General features: G+C 45.0%; 2 protein-coding genes across 2 annotated transcripts in view; both read right to left on the bottom strand.

Annotated features, from left to right (window-relative positions):
- LOC133340651 (pulmonary surfactant-associated protein D-like) overlaps window positions 1–19,989 on the bottom strand; it is a 32,823-nt gene that overhangs the window by 7,645 nt on the left and 5,189 nt on the right. The gene's annotated exons all lie outside the window — the stretch shown is intronic.
- LOC133340649 (collagen alpha-1(I) chain-like) lies at window positions 6,943–11,361 on the bottom strand. The gene is made up of 5 exons (XM_061549043.1): window positions 11,077–11,361; window positions 10,463–10,497; window positions 9,792–9,847; window positions 9,164–9,409; window positions 6,943–7,628 (listed from the first exon to the last, which is right to left on the bottom strand). Exons 1-5 carry the CDS (start codon window positions 11,227–11,229, stop codon window positions 7,501–7,503), a joined length of 618 nt encoding a protein of 205 aa, XP_061405027.1. The 5' UTR covers window positions 11,230–11,361; the 3' UTR covers window positions 6,943–7,500.

The raw sequence follows: 19,989 nt of genomic DNA, 5'->3' as shown, positions 1-19,989 counted from the left end.
ACGTAATTTTGACTGTTCAGAAAAGTGGGACTTGTCAGGACACGTGACGATAATTGATGATTTTTTGTTGTATTTGAAACAAGTGACAGAACCGACCGAGATAACTTTCATTCGTAAGTTAATTCTGAGGTAAAAAGTGATTAAAAAAAGCGATATAAAAAAATGGATGGCGACTGTCTAAAGTGCATTTGTCTTCGGAAGTTTGTTACCCTAATATAAAGTAAGGAAACAGTTGAGTGGAGAGAATTCATATTATACACCAATCAATCGTAGCTGTAAAGCATTAATATAGATACAGTGTGTGCAAGACTGCTATACATCCTTTGGATATTGATGGACTTGTGAGACTTGGGCTTTATAATTTAAATAAACACTTGTCACTCAAGAATAACAGGTTCTTAACAGGTAGTGTGACTACACAAGAACATTCAATAACACACGTGATGTATTATATACACGGACAGTGTGTTCACGTATGAATTGAATGCTCCATGGAGGTTCAGAACACGTTTAATTTAGCGTGATATTTATTCCATAGCATTTTATCTTAATTTTATACATCGTTAACGCATTGCCCACCGATGGAGAAATATTTAAAATCGCATTTGTGAACGTATTAATGATCAGCCCATCCACCCTTTATATCTGTAGTGCTGAACTTCACGCGACAGCTTCTTTCTTTTCCTTCGTCACTTTATTTCACTAACATCATTTAACATTGCCCTCACATGCTCTCCGCTCGCTCGCCGCGTTCCGCCGGCCTCGCTCGCTCCGCGTCTCCGTCGACTCTCCTCTCCGCTTCCCCCGTCACAGTTCAGCCGCTCTCCCGCGGCTTCTCCGTCACACTCAAGCCGCTTTCTGCTGGCTTCGCCGTCACACTCTACGCTACTCTACGCGTCTCTCGCTCCGCTGCTACCCTGTACATCTCCCGCTGCTACCCTGTACATCTCCCGCTGCTACCCTGTACTTCTCCCGCTGCTACCCTGTACTTCTCCCGCTGCTACCCTGTTCTCCCGCTGCTACCCTGTACTTCTCCCGCTGCTACCCTGTACTTCTCCCGCTGCTACCCTGTACTTCTCCCGCTGCTACCCTGTACTTCTCCCGCTGCTACCCTGTACTTCTCCCGCTGCTACCCTGTACTTCTCCCGCTGCTACCCTGTACTTCTCCCGCTGCTACCCTGTACTTCTCCCGCTGCTACCCTGTACTTCTCCCGCTGCTACCCTGTACTTCTCCCGCTGCTACCCTGTACTTCTCCCGCTGCTACCCTGTACTTCTCCCGCTGCTACCCTGTACTTCTCCCGCTGCTACCCTGTACTTCTCCCGCTGCTACCCTGTACTTCTCCCGCTGCTACCCTGTACTTCTCCCGCTGCTACCCTGTACTTCCCCCGCTGCTACCCTGTACTTCTCCACCGGTACCCTGTACTTCTCCACCGCTACTCTACTTCTCCGCCGCTACCCTGTACTTCTCCACTGCTACCCTACACTTCTCCACTGCTACCCTACACTTCTCCACTGCTACCCTATACTTCTCCACTGCTTTGGCTCCAACCGTCTTCTTCTCCTCCCAGGCGCGAACTCCCGTCAGCTCCAACTCCCCTGTATTTATGCCCGACCCAATTAAATTCCAATTGACTAATCGGCGTCCCTCCGACGCCCCCCCCCCCCGCTCCTAGCCCCCCTCCGCCACCTGTTGTTTTTCCAGACATCGTGGCGCCAGACCCCGACAACAACAACCACCGACCAATCACCGTCTTGCGTCCTTAATTATCCTCAACCTGAGCCTTCACAACAACACCCATCCTCACATGCCCCCACTGTACTGCGCGTGCACGTGCGTGCAATCTCTCGCGCATGGCGCGTATTTAAATGACTACATATCCAACAGACACAATATATTCACGTGCAAATCAATTGTACACGATGGCCACGTAAACGTAGCATGGTTACGTGAGGGCTCGGTGATTCCGAGACAACAAAATAATGGAGAAATAAGCCAGCACAATGATTTAGGCGTTTCATTCAAAGTATTTTTTTCCAACGCAAAACGCTGACGATTAAAAAAGTACCATATATAAAGGGAAATGTAGCCAGAGACCACTGCGACAACTTTACAAAACAATGTCATTTAACCAGGACCAGCAGACTAACCCGTTCTGGAACAGTGCTGCTATTCAAGACTAGTGTTTATCAAAGTGTGGTCTCCGGACTACCAGGTGGTCCGCGATGGTCCTCCCAGTACTCCGTGGGGCTACTGCAAATGCAGGTTGATCCGTAAAAAATGACATTGCTTGTACCTTTTGTTTCGGAAATTAATAAATATTTAACTTATATTTAATGCAAAAACGAAGTTAGGTCAAATACCCTCATTGAACGATCCTAAACCTAATATTTAAATGCCAACCCTAAACAAGTAAACCCGTAAAAACAAAGTTTTTCACTCTAAATCCTTTATATGCGTGGCGGCTAGAGTTCTCTCGTCCTCTGGCTTGAGATGGCTGCAATATATGGGTCAGATGATTGTCTGCCAGTATTAAGCAATTGGTAATTAAATATTTAATTAGTTTTCCCTAAACAGTGTAAAATTTTGGAAAAAAAATTCACGAAAATTAATTGTCACACACGAGTCTGTGTGGAAAATGTCAGCTCGATTGGATCACGGGAAGTGGGTTAAAAAACGAGCGAAAGATTTGCACGGTCCTAAGCAAGCAAGCGAACTTAATATAAAGGATTTAAAAATATCTTCGCCTGTGGAGGACGCGGGGATCGATCCCGCGACCTTTGGCATGGGAAGCGAGGGCGCTACCAACTGCGCTACTCCACCACGGCCTGTGGAGGGGTTACGCTCTGGGCTCTTACACTCTGACGTTCAGCCAAAGCCATGAATGCGTTCTATTTGAATATATGTAAAATAAATTTTTTTTGCCTAAAAAGTGTAAAATTTTGGGAATTTTTTTTCACGAACAATAATTGTCTGGCACAACGAGTCTGTGTGGAAAATGTCAGCTCGATTGGATCACGAGAAGTGGGTTAAAAAACGACCGAAAGATTTGCACGGTCCTAAGCAAGCAAGCAAGCACGCGAACTTAATATAAAGGATTTAAAAAATAACCTTATGGCTGTGAAAAAAACTGGTTTAATGTCCCGGTAATGTTACTGATATTTAGAGACAAGTGAATGCGTTTTGTCATCAGGGGTGGAAGGGCCGGGCGGTCCGTGGAAATGTTTGCATTGGCTCAGTGGTCCGCGAGGCCAAAAACATTTTTTGAAAAACAATCTTGTGGACGAAGAAAAAAAGAAGACGCCGTCCCCCGTATGACGAACAAGCAACGAGTACAAAGATCCACAAACACAACCAAAGCATGTGGAGGAGGGGTATGCGGGAAGCCGACTTGGGGAAATTGTTTTTTTGCTTCACGAGTTTATCTCTGAATGCGGCTCTCTTCGGCAACGCGTCTACCTGCAATGAAACGAGGACTTACTCGACTGCAATTCATAATACATTAAAGGTTTGTGGGTTCGATGGCGTAAACGTAAATGTGTCGTTAAACCCGTCACCACTCGACACAGCCAATTAGTAAGGTTTGTCACGTAAACAGAACACGCCCATTCGTTGCTAGTACGACACCACCCGGTGTGTTGGGGAGTAAATCCACATTTACAATGAGTACGACTCTCTGTTTACGTGAAAAAGCTTAAATAATTGGCTGTGTGGAGTGGTGGCGGGTTTAACGACACATTTACCACGCGATCTAACCTAAAAAAACCTGTGTTGTGGATGATATTTGTCGCGAAAGCCTACGTGTCAAAACGTGTCAAACTGGACTGCCCACTTGTCTCTTACTTTACGTTGTTTTGGTGATTTTGGATATCTTAGTTCGCAATCAGAATCTTTATTTAGACTGGAGGAATCCGATGCTGATGAAACTTTTTTTTTCACAGATGTCCAGTAGGAGCGGATCACGAAGTGAATTTAGTTTTTTAAAAACTATACACCTCTTATAGTTTTTAGAAAAAGTACTAATGTTAGATTCGTATTTTGCGACTGGATAGCATTTACTTTTTGTTTTTTTGAAAGATCATTGGCGTCGGAGACCTCTTAGTCAGCGGTCTTATCATGTGGACTGTAGCACGCCATGTACGTGTGTATCGTACTTGTAGACTAGGACACGGGTTTATGTTTGTACTGCATTGTAGACGATATTGTATGCAGTTTATTGTAGATGTGTACACAGCGCGAGTACCATTTATTGTGGACTGTCGTGTGTAATATATATGTGTACTGTATTGTAGACGGTAGTGTATGTTTATGTACTTTACAGGCAACCTTCACCGAACGCTGGGGTTACGTTCTTGGAAAATGCCACTTTCGGCCAAATCGCGTTAGACAAACAATAGACCTCATTAGTAAAATAGGGTTGCGTTCCCTGGTCTGAGATTATCACCCCCTCGCTCTTTATTTAACTAATTCTACGTGATTTCCGCCCATGTTATTGTACGAAAGGATGTCGAGGCGTTGTCATTTATTGCGCGTGCATAGTACGCAATTTTTTATTTCACCTTAACACAACACCCCAACCCGTCTTCTTTATTCTTCCCGCACCGCGACACCCACGCTACTTGAATGGTCACGATTTCGCCATCGAGGCGTCCGTAACGACTGAATGTCCTCAACGAGTGGATGGCGAAGATGCGCACGGCGATATGTGTACGCGCCGTTGTGCACGTTGCCTTTGTTTCATTATAACGCAAAAAAAAACCACGCGCAAAAATGCACGCGGTAAATAATACAACCTTCTGATACTCGGTTCATTCACACCTTCCAACTAGGCCTCGGCAAGGTAAGGTGAACAGCTAAAAGGTAAAAACGAGCCTACCTTTACCCTACCTTTTACCTTACCACAATACAATCACTCTACCCTTACCTTTTACCCTTTAGCAGGTAAGGTAAAAGGTAAAAAGCAACGAGCCTACCTTTACCCTACCTTTTACCCTTACCCCATACAAATTACCAGATTACAGGGTAATTACTGGGGAACTACTACACATGAACAAGGTTTATAACGGTAAATGCTATGTAGAGCGCTTTAATCATATAGAATACTGTCGATGATTCCAATTTTACACGCTTTCTTTTAACTGACTGTTGTTGTCGTTGTTGTCGTTATTGTTGTTGTTGTATCCTCAAATCTTGAAACTCAATTTTTACCCACTTCCTAATGTGGTATCGACTGCAAACTTGGTATACTTAGGTCAAACTGATGACAATACTATATTCTATCATAAAATATATATTTTTAAACATTTTTTACATGTTATGTTTCGGCTTGGGTCTAATTGTCCACGCTCAACTGACGTTGGCTGTAATTGGCCACGGTCTTTACGTTGTGGCAAGCTTCGGGGCAAGCTTCGGGGCCACTTCCTGGAGTCGTGGAGTTCTGTCATTACTCGTACATTTCATAAAAGCGTGTTTTTAATAAAGTTTGTTTTTATATTACTTGTTAAATGGAGGCCACGGACTGCGCCACGAAGCTTTTAGCGGTAAACAAGGTACCGTGTTTACCGAGTAATACTTCCTGCTACCTTTACCCTACTCTTTACCTTAGCCCTTGGCATGTCGACATCTTTACCCTTTTACCCGGTAAAAAGGGTAAATTATCTTACCTTGCCGAGGCCTACTTCCAACGTATGCAGGCACTCTCACGGCACTTTTGGGCGAACCATGTTGAGGCGAAACACGCGTTCGATAAAGCCGCGTTGGGCAAGGGTTTCCTGTACACAGCTCAAGGCAACCTGCTGACAATTATACTGAGCACACGAGTAGCACTCGTGGTTGAAAACCCCCTGCACTGCGGAAGCCCAGGCTTCAGATGTGTTCAGGTGGCGTCTGCGATAGAGTGAGTGGCGAGGTAATCAACCCCATCGCGCCGTGCAGTGCTTGAATGGTACTGAAGCCAACCAGCTTCAACCCAGCTCCACCCGGTTTGCCACAAGACTCTGGCACTGCCTCCACATTGTATAGGGTGGTCGAGGTGTCTTTTTACCCTCATTGAACTAAAACGTACTGTTTTAGTATACCAATAGGTGTGAAAACAATTGAATAAGCAAAGGAAAAAAATGTTAGGGCAAAATTACTTGGAGGTCACAAGGCATCTGGAACTCCCTATATACTGATTCAAATAGAGTGCTGGGAAATGTTAAGACAGTAAGCATTTTTGAATTGCCAAGTGGCAGCTAATTATAGATTTAAAAAAAATAATTTTTCATAATACGGTTTTCAAATAAACACATTCCTGCGGAGGGAGCTGGTAGGAACGTTGGGTTGCTCGGTCAATGGCAGCGTGGTGTATTCCGCAAATATGCCCGACTGTGAGGGCGGGCACAAGCCGGCGTGAGTAGGTTAAACGTTGAGTTTTATAAGGGCACCACGGGGTGACCAGCCCCTCCTCTCCCCACCCAGCCCCTCCCCACCCTCCCCTCCCCACCCGGCCCTCCCCACCCAGCCCCTCCCTGCACGACGGACGGACGGACACAATAATCCCCTGTGGGCTGGTGTAACCAGAGTTTCCTACCAGTATAAAATATTTAGAAATACTTTTTTTTAAACACGCTTTAATGAAATGTACCGTACTCGTAATGGCAGAACTCCACGACTCCAGGAAGTGGCCCCGCAGCTTGCCATCGCGTTAGGGACCGTGGTGATTTATAGGCAACGCGAATTGAGCGTGGACAATTAGACCCGTACAAAAAGATTGTTTAAAAATAAAAATATATTTTTTATGATAGAATATAGTATTGTCATCAGTATGACATACCTATACCAAGTTTGCAGTCGATACGGCATTGGGAAGACAGTTGAGATAGAGTTACAAGATTTGAGGATACGACAACAGAGTGAGTTAAATAAAAGCGTGTAATAATAAAAAGACTTGTACAAATCATCTCAACAGCAACCATTTATTATGCAAATACTGTACCATGTGTCTCAACAGAAATCAACCACACCAAATCACCATATGTGATACAGTAACAAAACCTTATTTCCCAATTTTCAATGATGGATCATTAAACCTACAGTATATATATCCAGAGCAAGCCATTTGTTTTGAATGCAGTAAAAACAAACACATCCATGAAACGAAGGTAAACATTTTGTATATTAAACAATTTACACAAGTGAAAACTACAACTTTCATTTGGGATGCTGTTTGCATAAATGACATTGTCGAAGGTCAAACATAAAAAAAAACTCTGATTATTAGTTGTATTATTATCTGGGCTATCACTGGTGGCACACGCTTAAGTGTTTACTGTTGTTCCACATGGTTAATTTTGTGTTTACCTCCATTTCCTTGATTGTGTTCGTGTTATGTTTATGTTGTGTTCACCTCCATACCCGTGACAGTGTTTGTGTTGTCTCTGTGGTGTTCTCTCTGGTTCGTTTTGATTATGTTAGTTTGGTTTCTCTATTATTGTTTCCCATCTTCACTGCCGATCAGTGTCAGGCCAGCTGACAGCACCGTGCCGATGTCCAGTCGATCCCACCGCACTGGCAGTGACACGTGCTGTCGTTTGGGATGTCCCACGAACCACACGCCATTCCACATGAACACGACACTACTATGTACCCTGCGGGGGAACAATGATAGATGCGATCACAGTGCACATTATGGGGTGATGCCATCGGAGGTGACGTCATGAACATTGAATTGAAAACCATCTTCAGAATAACCAGAATGTTGTGCATTGAGACTTTGTTCTTATGAAAAGAGACATGTACACAACAGCAAGTGTTTACAATGATAGTAAAATGTTCGGTTTGTTTAAACTGTAAGGGCACTATTGCTAAAAACAATAATAACCAATCACGTAAAATTGTGGAAATGTATTATCATCGATAGTTCCTTATCTCACAAAACTATGGAACTGTGAGGATCACTTGGTACCATGAAGACAGAATTGACAGTAAGTTTCACCTTACGAAGAGCATTAAAACCCAACACATAATCCGTTAACATTAACATGCTTTTTCCAGGGAAAATATCCTAAAGAAATTCACCAAATCAATTCCTTCTAGATTTGGAACTTTCGTGACAGCAATGATTCATACTCTTTGTTTTTTTCGGTAAAGTCACGTAGGTAAAAAACTAAATAAAATAAATGAAAACAACTAAATTAAATCACGACGTTTCGGGCGCAACACAAGCGTCCTTCTTCAGCGAAAGCACAACCGCTTAAGTGTGTCTAAGAGATGGCTGTGACGAGGAATTATAAAGTCACGGGGGATGGAGGGAGGGAAGGGGCCATGGTGAGTGTGTGGGCGGACTGTGGACTGGGAGGCAACGATGTGAGGAACGGCGTGGGCGCTTGGAGACAACGTATGGAGTTCAAACTGAAGCTTTGTGATGCAGGGGGCGGAAGTAGATAAGAAAGCTAAGATTAAGCAGCCTTTTGTTATGCTGCCGGGGAGGGTAAATTAGAAATGCGCAAGCTGAAAAAACAACGTGTGGTAATGGTGGAGGTAGTGTGTGAAGCTGGGGGTAACAGACTGGGAATATGGATATGATTATGAAAATAAATCTAAATTGGCTGTCTAGCAGTAAACTGCACGGCAGCTAAAGTTTTAACTTCGTTAATTACATCCTTTCAATGATTGCTCAATTTGAATCCATCATCTCGGTTGAAGTTATGTCTATGTTTGTATATCTGGATGGCTTCATGGACAAATCTTTGGTAGTATCCACAGGAGGATTGCAGAGTACCTTGGTATCGGAGAACACAATGTCATGAGAACCAGCAGTATTATAACAGTGGTCAAGCTACGGCCGAAGAATTCGTCCTGCCGTGCTTCAAATCCGACTTGTGCTCGCGAATGCGATCAGAAATGTCGTTTCGTTTCCCCGATATAACAATCACCACAGGTGCAACTCAGTTTGTAGACACCAGGGTACTGTAAGTCAGGAATGACATCCTTTACGGATGGGATCAGATCACGGATCTTGTGTAGTGTACTGAATCGGACCTGGATCAATTCCTGCTGATTGAATCAAACCATCGCCTGTATGCAGAGTCGATGGGTCACAAGGTCACTTGCCGCGAGGATATTCAACCACGTGATGTTCCACAGAGTCCCCCCCACACACACAAACACACATCCCTCTCACCTGTGGGGCAACTCGCGGTGGCACCTCTGCTGGAGACGTTAGTGCAGGAGATGCGGTTCGTTGCAGCTGGAGTGCCAGGACTCCCAGGGGGTCCAGGAGGACCAGTGTTGCCTGGTTCCCCTCTCAAGCCGTTGTTACCAGAGGGACCAGCTGGTCCAGCAGGTCCAGGGCTCCCAGCTGGGCCAGGTGAACCAGCTGGGCCCAGTGGTCCAGCAGGACCGACACTGCCCGGGTTGCCTGGCACACCTACAATCAGGACACACCGGCATTGTCCGGGTAAAGTGACCATAGTTTTCAATGGCAACAGGCCATGATAATAACAGTGGCTTTCATTTATGAAAGATGTTGAAGATTTTTTTTTTAAATCCACTTTACAGTAGATGAAGCACTTAGGTAAAATCTAACAAAATGTAATTCCTGGTTGCAGAAGAAAATTAACGATTTGTGTCCGTGCAAACTAGCCCATTGGCAGGCATGCTAACTCTGAGAATATGCCAGGAAATTGAAATAATATGGAAAAGTATAACTGCGTTCAAATGAGCATGTTGTAAAGATAATGTTTGTTGATCCACGGGAGAAAGGTTTTACCAATTCATCTAACTGTAACTGAAAACTCCCAATATATTACCTCGTGATCCATCCTTTCCACGAAATCCTCGTGGGCCTGGGGATCCGAAACAAATGCTGCACACACAGGCAGGTGGAGAAATAAGATGGAACAGTTTTCCCTTCATCGGTGTAATGAACGTTAATATGCGAGTGCCATATCTTAAAATGCTGAATTAGCTTCATTTTTCGCCTCGGTATCCATCCTAATTGAGGATATTTAGGATGTGTTTCAGCTTCATAGAATAACATTTTGTGAGTTATTTTTTTTTTTCTTAAGGATGTTCACTTAAAGACATCTGAAAAGTGAATGATACAAAATGTTTAATATGTACTCAGGTACTGTACTGAATATTAGAACTTAAAAAGTAACACGTTTACCATCTATAGAGCGTAAAATACAGGATGGTCAGCTGACATTGACAAATCCTTTTTAAACTGTACACAAAACAAAATAAAATACAGTAATGCCAGTTGTACCATTATTCATACCCAAACAATGGTTTACATCAAATGTCAATGAGAAAAGTGCTTCATATTATTCAGTTCTATACAATTACTATTTATAATGCAATTACAAGTTGTACCATTAGTCACATCCAACACTTTATTTGCTCTAAGATACTCTTATGGAAAACATGGCCATATCAAATCTAATTAAAAACAGTGCTTCCATTTTCCGATTCTCATTACCTGCAGCTTTTGGGAAAGAGTTCTTCCAGTTCATTCTTTTCAAAAAGCAAAAAAACACATTGTGAAGTTACGCGAATAATCAAGTACCGTAGTCTATTTATGCTTAATTTGATTCAGTGAAAAATTAAGCAGTTATCCAAATTCTCAAGAACCAAGGTCTTTCATCATGGGACCTCCTTTGCCAGTACCAAAATATGAGAATAGGGTTTCCCCTTTTTTCTGTCAACAAAACAGGTGTTAAGATACGCTCGATCTTGGAAAGGTTTGAACATCTTAACACCTATTTTGTTGCCATAAAAAAGAGGAAAATCTATTCTCAAACCAAGGTCTTGTTACTCAGTACAGTAAGGTATTCAATACATCAGGTCAAATGTAGTTCCTGGATAAGCAAGCATAACAAACAGCTTCAATGCCCACATCATTTCACAGAAGACACGGTTAAGTCAGTCGAGATTAGTTTAAGTATAGTACACATGCCGCATTGAATATTGTTATTGGGATACAAATACTGCATGTGATTAAAAAAAATGAGTACATCGTAGGCCACAGTATTAATTACGTAATATTCTCTACACACACTCGTTTAATGTGCAGATTGAAAGTCTTCACCATACCTCTTCTTCATGGGAATCATTGCTGTTAAAAGGACCGGCATGCGTCGGATGAAAGACGAGGAGCCAGACTGCCAGGCTGCACAATAACTTCATGTTTGCACTACACGATAGGAAACTAAAATGATTGTGACTATTGAGTCTGCAGACGAGCATTTAAAGGGACAGCAATGAGGAAATCCAATCTATCCATATACGTGGGAGGATATATGATATGGTTCAGATAGGGCTAAGGATAGTCGATTAGATCTTGCCAATCCCTACAAAGGAGTGTTTCAGGCTTATCTTGTTGTGTAGGACATTGGGTAACAAAATCATACCACATCGAGAAACTGACTACGAACCCTCCTTTGAACTCTCGCCAACGAGGGTGAGGAGGGGCTGGGTGGGCTGGGTGGGGAGGGGAGGGTGGGGAGGGGCTGGGTGGGCGGTGGGAGGGGTGGGGCTGGTCACCCCTTGGTGCCCTTATAAAACTCAACGTTGAACCTACTCACGCCGGCTTGTGCCCGCCCTCACATATTTGCGGAATACACCACGCCGCCGTTGACTCTGGCCATTGACTGAGCAACCCAACGTTCCTACCAGCTCCCTCCGCAGGAATGTTTCTTGGACGGGAGACTACCAGATATTGTAGCGTTTGCGTGTCTCAAGGAGGCGCTAATTACTCCACGTTTCACACGCACGAAGCCTAACTGGCATTTCAATGTCTGTAGGGGGCACTGCTACTCGGGGTCAAACTTTTGACTACTTGGGATTCAGAATTGGAATTCACCAGGTTTTTGTTTGCTTAGAGTTCTATGTTACATTGCAAAGCCACGATATACATGACAGTGGCTTGTGGGGAGGCCTTCATCCGGCAGTGGATTGACCAAGAGCTGGTAAACAAATGTAACACGCTCACCCAGAGTTGACAGTGCCCCCCACAGACTTAAATATGCAAGTTCCAGAGCGGAGCTGGCGGGTTCTCGACTCTAGGGGGCACCGCTATCTCGGCCTTCGAGCTGCACCCACGACGCGCCTGGTCATTCCGTGTCGTGCATTGACGAGTTTTGTGCTTCACTCAGACCCACAGCTAACAGAGGTTGGGGGGGGGGGGGAGCTCTTGTCTATGAACATCCCGCCGTTCACCAGAGTTCACTGACTGCTGATGAGACACCGATTGTCGAAACCAGCCCAGAGAGTTTTTTCTTCCTGTGTTTGGTCAATGCAGATTAAACCACTCACTCTGAGGTCGCGTGCTGATGGGATGTGTCAAAAATATACTTTTATTTTTTAGGATTTCGCCTTGCTAAGTGGCTTGCTAACAAGAATACATCTCCCCACAATGCATTGTACCAGCAGCATCTCGTAATTTAACAATTAGTATGATTTAGGAGTAACGCTCTTTGATCAAATGAAGGATGTTGAATCAATCGCGACCAATAGTTGAACTATTATTAAGCCAATTCAAAAACTGATCTTCTAGCCTGAATACATTAAACGTTGTATTCTCATTCGGTCCGATGGAGTAAATAAGTGCAAGGCACCAACTCTAAATTCAGTGGGCAGTGCACAACACCCGCTTGTCGCACCCCTACTTCTATGTATAGAGATTCCCCACCTCACGAACCCCCAGCGATCAGCGTGGACGCGCGGTCAAATAAGCCCCATTACCCACTCGGCATGTGGAGGCCCTCATCCAGCAGTGGATTGACAGAGGGCTGTGAACGTTCAATCAGGCAGCTCTAAATACATGTTTTATCCGTGCGCCAGAAATAAAAGTCGGGTCGTGAACTGAAACTGACGATATATGGTTAACAAAAACTATATCCGGCGTGGTTTTGGCAGGCTTTCATCCAGCAGTGGAAGCACAAAGGCAGTAAAGTGAAGCTGTTGTCAGCTACTAGCCGAGGTAGCGGTGCCCCCTAGAGACGAGAACCCGCCAGCCCCGCTGTGCGTGAGCGACACGCGGGGTAGACAGCGCTCCCCCTGCCGACGGAAAGAGGTAAAAGCCGAGAACAAAAAGCCTACAATACCTGGTATTCCCAGGCGGTCTCCTATCCAAGTACTAACCAGGCTCGAACCTGCTTAGCGTCTGAGATTCAGGGAAATATGGTCGTAGGCGATAGCTGAAGGGACATTTAGTACACTTATCTCTAACTTTAGACCTTAAAACGTTCGTGACTGCAGGAATTCATATTTTATAGGTTCTTTCGGTAAAGTCACATCGATAGAAACAATTAAGTGAATAAAAATATTGCTTGTTTTGCGATCGAAACGTCGTGATATTTTATTCAGTTTATTATTTATTATTATTCTATCTCGAACGTCAACTCTTACTGCTGAAGATATTTTCATCGCGAGTGAGTTTCTCCCAAATAACTCCAGCTAGAAATCACCACCAACTGTGCAGTGAAGCTGCTGAGCTAAGATCCGATCACAGGCACGGCTAACATCGGTGGTGTCGAGTGATGTCCGAACCAGGTCAGCCTCTCTCTCCACCCCCACCACTTCACCACCAACCCGCATCGTCCACCAGCGTGGTGAAGTATGCTCAATCAACCCCCGAGATAGGACAGACACGGTTTGTGGATGTCTTCATCCATAAGTGGATTAACACAGTCTGTACGTTATGGTTTATATACATCCACACAAATACTGTATGTAAATGATCACAACTCTTTCTCTGAGATAGATGCTCAACTAAGAGGCTGCTCCACAGGATCGGATCACTTGGTTCTGCACCGAGATGTCTCGAGTTGAACTCCGCCGTGAAAGCGATGACGATCCGCAGGCGGCGCCTTCACACCGCGGGGAAGTTGAATTATTTCATTCGAAGATGAGTGACAGTAAGAGACAAGTTCACTTAACACCCTTAACCTCGGTGTTGGACCAGATGACGCCAAAAGGCGCACTTTTGGCGTCATCTGGTCCAACACCATGTGAGACTAGGCTCTAAGGAAACCTGTCTCGGGTGTGGACCAATCAACTTCAAGGACAGTGCATACATGATCAGAGTTATGTTTTTTGTTTGCATTATGACTGCAGGTATTGTGGTCTATGCAAACATGACTCCTTGTAAAAAAGGTGTCAGTTTTGTTGCCAGATAAAAGGGTAAAAAAATCAATTATCAGACTAATACATGTGTAGTGGCTTGAGATACGCGTCACGCGCTGGGTCGGTATGCGCGCACGCGGCAGGACAGTGAGGGAAAATGAGGACACAGGGCGCTTATTGGCTGGCCGTTGTTGTTGTTGTTGTCCAAATTAAGGTGGCGTGATGGTTAAGGGTGGTCGCAGGTGGCCGGGGGTAATTAAGGGTGCAGGGCGTTGATTGGACGAGAGGGGCTGTTGTCCGGAGATTGGCTCCGGTGTATCTGGAAAAACAACACCACGTGGCAGCGGGGGCTGGGGGCGAGTGGCGTCGCGGGGGATGACCTGATTAATTAGGGGTTAATTGGTTCGGGGATAAAGTCAGGGGTTGTGGAGTGAGACAGGAGTTCGTGCCTGGGAGGAGAGACAGATGGAGAGACGGAGCAGCAGAGTGAGTATAGCGTAGGGTAGCAGTGGAGAGAGTGAGTATAGTGTAGGGTAGCAGCGGAGTAGCGTAGAGTATCAGAGAGATGACAGAGAATAGGAAGCGGCTGGAGCGTGGAAGGAGAATGGGGTTAGTTACGACGGAGTGGGACGGCGGAGCTGATAGAGCAGCCGAGCTGGAGAGAGAGAGAGTGGAGAGGAGAGTCGACGGAGGAGTAGAAGCGAGCGAGGCCAGAGGAGCGCGGCGAGCGAGCGGAGAAACATTGACCGGTGTTGACGAAGAGTTGTGGGTCGGTGTGAGCGGAGGAACATTGAGCGGTGTTGGCGGGAGAGATGTGGAACTATATACGTGGAATAAAGTAACGAGGAAAGACCAGAAGCTGTCGTGTCAGTTCGAGCACTACACATGGTTTATACAGGGAGGAACAATGTTCCACACTGCCCACCAGGGATTATTTAGCTATCTGTCTGTCTGTCGTGCATAAATAAATATATTATACACACAGCTCTTTGATTGGTGGAGACCTACTGCCGGGTACGGAGAGGGGAGGTGCCTAAGGGAGGAGGGCCAGGGGAGGGGCCTAAGGAAGGGGGGAGTCAGGTAAACAGCTCTTTGATTGGTGGAGATCTACTGCCGGGTACGGAGAGGGGAGGTGCCTAAGGGAGGAGGGTCAGGGGAGGGGCCTAAGGAAGGGGGGGAGTCAGGAGAGGGGCCTGAGGGGGGGGGGGGGTTCAGGGGAGGGGCCTGAGGGGGGTGTCAGCGGAGGGGCCTGAGGGAGGGGGGGGTCATTGGAGGGGCCTAAGGATATGGGGGGGGGGGGGTGCTCAGGGGAGGGGCCTAACAGAAGGGGGGTCAGGGGAGGGGCCTAAGGGAAGGGGGGTCAGGGGAGGGGCCTGAGGATACGGGGGGGGGGGGTGGTCAGGGGAGGGACCTAAGGGAAAAGGGGTCAGGGGAGGGGCCTAAGGGAGGGGGGGGGGGACGATAGTTAAGGGGGCTGTCTGCCTGGCTACCTAAAGTCAAGTTATCTTTTATACATACAGGTAGGAACAACAGGTTCCACACTGCCCACCAGGGATTATTTGTCTGTCTGTCGTGCACGAATGCGCTGTCCAACCAAGTTCCTACCTGCCCACTCCGAAGGAACGTGTTGCTTGTACTGCATTGTAGACTGTTTTTCATAATAAAGGTTTTTGGATTTGGATCGCGTTATTTATAAATGTGGTGCAACCCTCCACCACCATACACAGCCAATCGGTAAAAATGTGGCACATTGACAAAAGACAAATAGTTCACTACTTTAGCCCACCGGTGTGTTGAGTGGATCCACAACATTTACAAATTAGGTACGACATTTTGCTGGAAATTACATCCAGCTTCTTCGTGCGATTTGCCAGAATAGTGTAGCAATCCACCTGCTTCCGGTCTTAAATCGTACAGGATGCCGTCATCATTGTTGAACCCTATCAGGATTCAAAATCAGAGGCGGAGGTGGGTGTGGGGGTGTATGCAATTGTGTAACAGATCAGTAAACAGCCACTTAGCATGTGACTCACCTGAAAGGAATTGAAATAAGTACTGTAATCATTACTTAATAATACGCTTCCAGGCTGCGCTGAGACTTCAGCCATCACAGTGATTGAAATGATTTGAATTATTCTCCTTTTCAATTGGTTATCTAACTAATCTCCAGTAATAATTCGTTCTGCATAATACTTCGACGTTATGAAAATAAATCTAATGTCCTTGTTGACAAGCATGCGCTGCCACTTTGGTGTTCTTTTAGTCTTGCACTAATGTTACGTCCCGTCTGTCCAATATAACACTTACCGAATAAGAAATTGATCCGATATACACCTTCTGTTGATAACTTTGGTAATTCATCTTCAGTACAAGACGCTCGTTTTTGAATTTTGTGTAGCGTACCAAATCTCACTTTAATGTTTTGCAAAACACGGGCTAATTTGTCAGTAACTCCAGAGATATGGTATTTTAATTGTTTGATAATCTGATCACTTTCAGCAGTATTGTTGTTCGATCTTGATTTGACATTTAATGCTCTGTTAATTTGAGCATTATTGTAGCCATTCAGTCTTAGTGCTTCTTTAACATGTTTCATCTCTTGAACTATTTTTCCTTTTGTCAAAGTGACACATTTTTCCTGATTGGCAGTGTCGGGTGGTGGAGAGTTGCGACACATTCATAAATAACGCGATCTAAACCAAAAACCTTTATCATGAATAATACTGGTCGCGAAAGCCTATGTGTAAAACAGACTATATTCTACGTACTTAATTGTTGACGCGTACACAGCGTGAGTGAAATTTAATGTGGACTGTAGCGTGTAATATATACGTGTACTGTATTGTTGACTGTAGTGTATACGTGTGTGTGTGTGTATTGTGTCGTAGACTGGTGTCGTGTGTCTGGAGTGTGTACTGTATTATAGACTGTAGTATGTATTTTACAGGCAACCCTCACTGAACGCTGGGGTTACGTTCCTGGAAAATGCCGCTTTCGGCAAAAACCGCATTCGACAAACAATAGACCTCATGGGGAAAAATATGGTTGCGTTCCTGGGTCCGAGATTATGACCCCTCGCTCTTTGTTTAACTAATTGTACGTGATTTCCGCTCTTGTTATTGTACTAAAGGATACCTGCCAACCCCTTATCAGTGCCTCCTACCTTATTACAGACCAATTCAGACTTTATTGGTCACCCCGTGCCCTTATAGATCTCATCGTTCATCCTAATAAGTCCCATCACAAGCGAGAAACACAAACAAATAGCTGAGTGGTCCGCGGGGCACTTTTCTGGAAAAAAAAAAACAAGACACGGTCCCCCGTATGACGAACAAGCAATAAGTACAAAGAGCCACAAACACAACCAAGCATGTGGAGGAGGGGTGTGCGGGAAGCCGACTTGTGGAAATTGTTTTCGCTTTACGAGTTTATCGCTGAACGCGGCTCTCTTCGGCAACGCGTCTACAACGAGAACTTACTGGACTGCAATTCATAATACAGTGATACCTCGGTTCATGAACTTAATTCGTGAACTGACTCTGGTCGTGAACCGAATTGGTCGTGAACCGAGGCACATTTTCCCATAGGGTTCAATGTAAATCCGGTTAATCCGTTATGACCTTTTTTTTTGGTTTTTGAAGCACAAAAATATGAAACAAATGACAATACACATTACTGTAGTACTGTACAGTATAGTAATGTATAAAGAGAGAACACTAACCTTGCTTGAGATCACTTCTGGCATGGAGGAAGGCAGGTGGAAGGCGGGTGGGAGACAGTAAGCACTCAAACGGGTGAACTGTACAATACAGTAAGTACAGTATTGTACAGTAGTACAGTACAATACTGTATGTGCTAAAAAGCACACCAAAAATCAAAAAGTCACTGAAAGTGTCTTCACAGTACTCACAGTACTTCTTTCTGTGTCTCTGCTTCTCTCCACGATCTTCCTACAGGAAGTCGCGACCATGTGATAGCCTGGAATTAGCATAAAAATGGCCGTGACTCCTGTTCGTGGACCGAAGCGGAGTTCGTGAACCGGAGCATATTTTTATGAAATTTTCTGTTCGTGAACCGAGTTGTTCGTGAACCGAAGCGTTCGTGAACCGAGGTATCACTGTACAGGTTTTTTTGGGTTAGACCGCGTAAATGAAAATGTGTCGTTAAACCCGCCACCACTCGACACAGCCAACTAGTAAGGTTTGTCACGTAAACAGAACACGCCAAATCGTTGCGAGTACGGCACAACGGTGTGTTGGAGAGTAAATCCACAACATTTACAATCTTAGTATGACGTTCTGTTTACAGTGAAAAACTTTACTAATTGGCTGTTTCGGGTGGTGGCGGGTTTAACTACACATTTATATTTACGTGATCTAACCCAAAAAAAAACCTGTGTTGTGGATGATATTGGTCGTGAAAGCCTACGCGTCAAACTGGACTGCAATTGGACTTTCCTTTGATGTTGGCAAAAACATAGCAAAACAGTGGGCCAAGTTGACACGTACACACACCCAGACAAACATTCCACACAGCACGCCTATTATTAATACAATTAACACAAAAACTTGAATGCCACAAAGCTAGAACGTGAAGGGTTCATAAAACGCACAGTACGGTTGGCTACGTACGGTGCGATAGAAGTTCAGTAGGAGCGGATCAGAAAGTGAATTTAGTTTCTAAAACGATACACCTCTTACATTTTTTTAAAGTATTAAAGTTAGATTCGTATTTTCGATTGAGTTGCGTAAATTCTTTGTTGCTTTGAAAGATCATTGGCGTTGGAGACCTCTTCGTCATCAGTCTTATCATGTGGACTGTAGCACGCCATGCACACTATGTGTGTATCGCACTTCCTTATAGACTAATACATGTGTAATAAAGCTCGTTGAGGCGACTTCTGGAATCCGTCTTTTATTCAACTTGTATTACAGCTTTCCTTCACGCTGCTGACAGGCAGCGTGAGAGGGACAGATAGAGAGAGAGAGACACACTGCCACGTGGCAACCCGGAGCCCCGCTCCCGCGTGGCCCCCTTCCCCTGTTCGTTCCCGTTCTGACCCCGTGTCGCTCGTCTCCACCCCTATTTAATACCCGGGTCACGTGGTACGTTTCCGCCAATCCTCGTTAGCCTCCATGAAATATTCCAGGCCCCCTCGTAAGCTCTCGGGACCACGCCCCTGACTCATCTCCCCATTGGCTGTGGCCAAAGCCAACAGAACCAATCCTTACAGCTGTCACCTTTCCATTACGTCAGGGCCACGCCCCTAGGCTTCCCCCCATTGGCTATAAACCAGGACCGGCAGAGCCAATCATTATGACGAGTTGTGATACGTCAGTGAGCCGGATATATCCTCACATTACACATGGTTTATGTTTGTACTGCATTGTAGACTGTTTTTCATAATAAAGGTTTTTGGGTTAGATCGCGTTATTTATAAATGTTTTGCAACCCTCCACCACCCGACACAGCCAATCAGTAAAAAAAATGTCAGGTTGACAAAAGACAAATAGTTCACTACTTTAGTCCACCGGTGTGTTGAAGAGTGGATTCACAACATTTACAAATTGAGTAGAACATTTCGCTGGAAATTACATCCAGCATCTTCGTGCGATTTGCCAGAATAGTGTAGCCATCCACCTGCTTCCGGTCTTAAATCGTGCAGGTTGACGTCATAATTGTTGAACCTCATCAGGATTCTAAATCAGAGGCGGAGGTGGGTGTGGGGTGTATGCAATTATGTAATAGATCAGGTAACAGCCACTTAAGCATGTGACTCAGCTGTAAGGAATTGCCATAAGTGTTGTGTATTACTTAACTAGCTTTACGACCCGGCTTCGCCCGGGACTTGGATTTCACCACGCCCGGCCGCCTTTGTCT

The sequence above is a fragment of the Lethenteron reissneri genome, chromosome 10 (assembly GCF_015708825.2).
Source record: "Lethenteron reissneri isolate LAM-NWPU_2019-01 chromosome 10, ASM1570882v1, whole genome shotgun sequence".
NCBI classification, from domain to species: domain Eukaryota; kingdom Metazoa; phylum Chordata; class Hyperoartia; order Petromyzontiformes; family Petromyzontidae; genus Lethenteron; species Lethenteron reissneri.
Note: the sequence above shows the minus strand (reverse complement) of the source record. Positions and strands in the feature narration are given on the sequence as shown.

Bases quoted from the DNA above. Each gene is read 5' to 3' on its own strand.
- LOC133340649 (XM_061549043.1), bottom strand. From the start codon at position 11,229: ATGCTCGTCTGCAGACTCAATAGTCACAATCATTTTAGTTTCCTATCG. The intron at 10,498-11,076 runs GTATGGTGAAGA...CTTTTTGAAAAG, and splicing joins ATGATTCCCATGAAGAAGAG to AATGAACTGGAAGAACTCTT. The intron at 7,629-9,163 runs GTGAGAGGGATG...GTTCCCCCGCAG, and splicing joins CACCGCGAGTTGCCCCACAG to GGTACATAGTAGTGTCGTGT.